Source organism: Lipophrys pholis (genome assembly GCF_963383615.2).
Source record: "Lipophrys pholis genome assembly, chromosome: 3".
In the NCBI taxonomy this organism is placed as follows: Eukaryota; Metazoa; Chordata; class Actinopteri; order Blenniiformes; family Blenniidae; genus Lipophrys; species Lipophrys pholis.
In genome coordinates, this window is record NC_137627.1 from 36,906,570 (window position 1) to 36,910,487 (window position 3,918).

Consider the following 3,918-nt stretch of genomic DNA (forward strand, 5'->3'; position numbering starts at 1 on the left):
TCAGAGTCTGTGGAGGAGCAGGTTCCTGCAGATGACCCTGATCTTGGCCAGGTTGAGACCGTACAGCACGGGGTTGAGGAGCGGCTGGCAGGTGACGAAGTAGATGGACATGATGATGCGGACGACGGCGGGCATGCCGCTCATCTTCACGCGGCTCTGGGCGATCTCGAAGAAGCAGCCGAAGGAGAAGTTGAGCAGCGAGGCCAGGTGAGGCCCGCAGGTGCTGACGGCCTTCTGCCGGGTCTGCTGCGAGCCGGAGAAACACACCCTGAGGATCTTCAGGTAGGAGAAGATGATGAGCAGGGCCAGGCTGACCAGCACCAGGTAGGTGTAGACCAGGCCGTACACGTTGTTGACGGTGGTGTCGGAGCACGCCAGGTTCACCACTGAGTAGTTGTTACAATAGAGCGTGTCGATGACGTTCTCACACAGCTGCAGGGACATGGTCAGAGACACCATGACCACGATCACCACCACGGGAACCAGCCAGGACACGGCGAGCAGCAGCGCCACCCTGCTGCTCCTCATCAGGCTGCGGTACTGCAGCGGGCGGCAGATCGCCAGGTAGCGGTCGTACGACATCAGCGCCAGGCTGTAGAACTCCACGTTCACGTACATGTACAGACAGAAGATCTGCAGGAAGCAGAGCGGCGCCGACACGGTGTGAGAGTCGGACAGGATGTGGACCAGGATGAGCGGGAACAGGCCGCTGCTGCCGTACAGCTCGTTGACAAACAGGCTGCACAGGAACAGGTACATGGGCTCATGCAGGGTCCTGTTCACGCAGATCACCAGGATCAGCAGCACGTTGCAGCACAGAGTCAGAACATAGAAGCACATGATGACAGCGAAGAGCAGATACTTCAGCAGACCCACGTCTAGGAAGGCCTCCAGGACGAAGAACGACACCTGAGTGGAGTTTCTCATGATGGACGCCGGCGGCGGCGGCGGCGATGGCGGCGGCGGCAACGGCGGCGGCGGCTTGCAAACAGGTAACGAGCTGAGCCGTCACATCGTCACTCTGCAAGAACAGACACTGTGTGTGTGTGTGTGTGTGTGTGTGTGTGTGTGTGTGTGTGTGTGTGTGTGTGTGTGTGTGTGTGTGTGTGTGTGTGTGTGTGTGTGTGTGTGCAGCAGTCAGAGAGCAGAGACCATCAGTGTGTGTTGGGAGCAGGTCTCAGCTCGTCTCATTGTGACGTTCAACGTGAAGCAAACGACTGTGAGACGAAACTCGTTCTTATAAAGCTCTGCTGGGGTCTCCCAGGTGTGTGTGTGTGTGTGTGTGTGTGTGTGTGTGTGTGTGTGTGTGTGTGTGTGTGTGTGTGTGTGTGTGTGTGTGTGTGTGTGTGTGTTGTCCATCTCAGTAGACGTGTGTCCTACATCCTTTTTGTTTTAGATTTGTTTATTTAACTGTTTTGTTCAATTGTCTTATTGAAGCATGCAACATATTTTTGGACTGGAGGCCCTCCTCACCTGTCCTCACCTGTCCTCACCTGTCTTCACCTGTCTTCACCTGTCCTCACCTGTCCTCACCTGTCTTCACCTGTCTTCACCTGTCCTCACCTGTCTTCACCTGTCCTCACCTGTCTTTACCGGTCCAGTTGACCCTATCCTCACCTGTCCAGTTGACCCTGTCCTCACCTCACCTTCCAGGTGTCCATGTCCTCACCTGTCCTCACCTGTCCTCACCTGTCTTCACCTGTCCTCACCTGTCTTTACCGGTCCAGTTGACCCTATCCTCACCTGTCCAATTGACCCTGTCCTCACCTCACCTTCCAGGTGTCCATGTCCTCACCTGTCCTCACCTGTCCTCACCTGTCTTCACCTGTCCTCACCTGTCTTCACCTGTCCTCACCTGTCTTTACCGGTCCAGTTGACCCTATCCTCACCTGTCCAGGTGACCCTGTCCTCACCTAACCAGGTGTCCCTGTCCTCACCTGTCCTCACCTGTCTTTACATGTCCAGGTGACCCTGCCCTCACCTATCCAGGTGTCCCTGTCCTCACCTGTCCACACCTGTCCTCACCTGTCTTTACCTGTCCTCACCTGTCTTCACATGTCTTCACCTGTCCTCACCTGTCTTCACCTGTCCTCACCTGTCTTTACCGGTCCAGTTGACCCTGTCCTCACCTGTCCAGGTGACCCTGTCCTCACCAGTCCTCACCTATCCAGGTGTCCCTGTCCTCACCTGTCCACACCTGTCCACACCTGTCCTCACCTGTCTTCACCTGTCTTCACCTGTCCTCACCTGTCTTTACCGGTCCAGTTGACCCTATCCTCACCTGTCCAGGTGTCCCTGTCCTCACCTGTCAACACCTGTCTTCATCTGTCCTCACCTGTCTTTACCTGTCCAGGTGACCCTGCCCTCACCTATCCAGGTGTCCCTGTCCTAACCTGTCCTCACCTGTCCTCACCTGTCTTTACCTGTCTTTACCTGTCTTCACCGGTCCTCACCTGTCTTCACCTATCTTCACCTGTCCTCACCTGTCTCCACCTGTCCTCACCTGTCCTCACCTGTCTTCACCTGTCATCACCTGTCTTTACCGGTCCAGTTGACCCTGTCCTCACCTGTCCAGGTGACCCTGTCCTCACCTATCCAGGTGTCCCTGTCCTCACCTGTCCTCACCTGTCCACACCTGTCCTCACCTGTCCACACCTGTCCTCACCTGTCTTTACCGGTCCAGTTGACCCTATCCTCACCTGTCCAGGTGTCCCTGTCCTCACCTGTCAACACCTGTCTTCATCTGTCCTCACCTGTCTTTACCTGTCCAGGTGACCCTGCCCTCACCTATCCAGGTGTCCCTGTCCTAACCTGTCCTCACCTGTCCACACCTATCCTCACATGTCCTCACCTGTCTTTACCTGTCCTCACCTGTCTTCACCGGTCCTCACCTGTCTTCACCTATCTTCACCTGTCCTCACCTGTCTCCACCTGTCCTCACCTGTCCTCACCTGTCTTCACCTGTCATCACCTGTCTTTACCGGTCCAGTTGACCCTGTCCTCACCTGTCCAGGTGACCCTGTCCTCACCTATCCAGGTGTCCCTGTCCTCACCTGTCCTCACCTGTCCACACCTGTCCTCACCTGTCCACACCTGTCCTCACCTGTCCTCACCTGTCCTCACCTGTCCTCACCTGTCCTCACCTGTCCTTTCCATTTATGGTGGTTTTAGCAATGAATCCCATTAAAGTTATTTTTCAAAGCTCTTTGTAGCCTCAAGTTCAGATGTGTAAATAATCTGAATGCTTCTCACACACACACACACACACACACACACACACACACACACACACACACACACACACACACACACACACACACACACACACACACACACACACACACACACACACACACACCTGGGAGACCCCAGCAGAGCTTTATAAGAACGAGTTTCGTCTCACAGTCGTTTGCTTCACGTTGAACGTCACAATGAGACGAGCTGAGACCTGCTCCCAACACACACTGATGGTCTCTGCTCTCTGACTGCTGCACACACACACACACACACACACACACACACACACACACACACACACACACACACACACACACACACACACACACACACACACACACACACACACACACACACACACACACACACACACACACACACACACAGTGTCTGTTCTTGCAGAGTGACGATGTGACGGCTCAGCTCGTTACCTGTTTGCAAGCCGCCGCCGCCGCCGCCATCCATCATGAGAAACTCCACTCAGGTGTCGTTCTTCGTCCTGGAGGCCTTCCTAGACGTGGGTCTGCTGAAGTATCTGCTCTTCGCTGTCATCATGTGCTTCTATGTTCTGACTCTGTGCTGCAACGTGCTGCTGATCCTGGTGATCTGCGTGAACAGGACCCTGCATGAGCCCATGTACCTGTTCCTGTGCAGCCTGTTTGTCAACGAGCTGTACGGCAG

At 55.1% G+C, this 3,918-nt stretch overlaps 2 protein-coding genes across 2 annotated transcripts in view; one reads left to right on the forward strand and one right to left on the reverse strand.

The window, feature by feature from the left end:
- LOC308107761 (putative olfactory receptor 1F12P) lies at positions 1 to 927 on the reverse strand (the record flags this gene model as incomplete). The annotated part of the gene is made up of 1 exon (XM_080460252.1): positions 1 to 927. One exon carries the CDS (start codon positions 925 to 927, stop codon positions 1 to 3), a length of 927 nt encoding a protein of 308 aa, XP_080316378.1.
- A 2,776-nt stretch (positions 928 to 3,703) lies between these two features.
- Positions 3,704 to 3,918, forward strand: part of LOC308107762 (olfactory receptor 10J5-like) — a gene marked incomplete at both ends in the record, with an annotated part of 933 nt that continues 718 nt past the window's right edge. Inside the window, one exon of the mRNA XM_080460253.1 lies at positions 3,704 to 3,918. This exon is cut by the window's right edge and continues 718 nt beyond it. Within this exon, the coding sequence (XP_080316379.1) occupies positions 3,704 to 3,918 (215 nt within the window).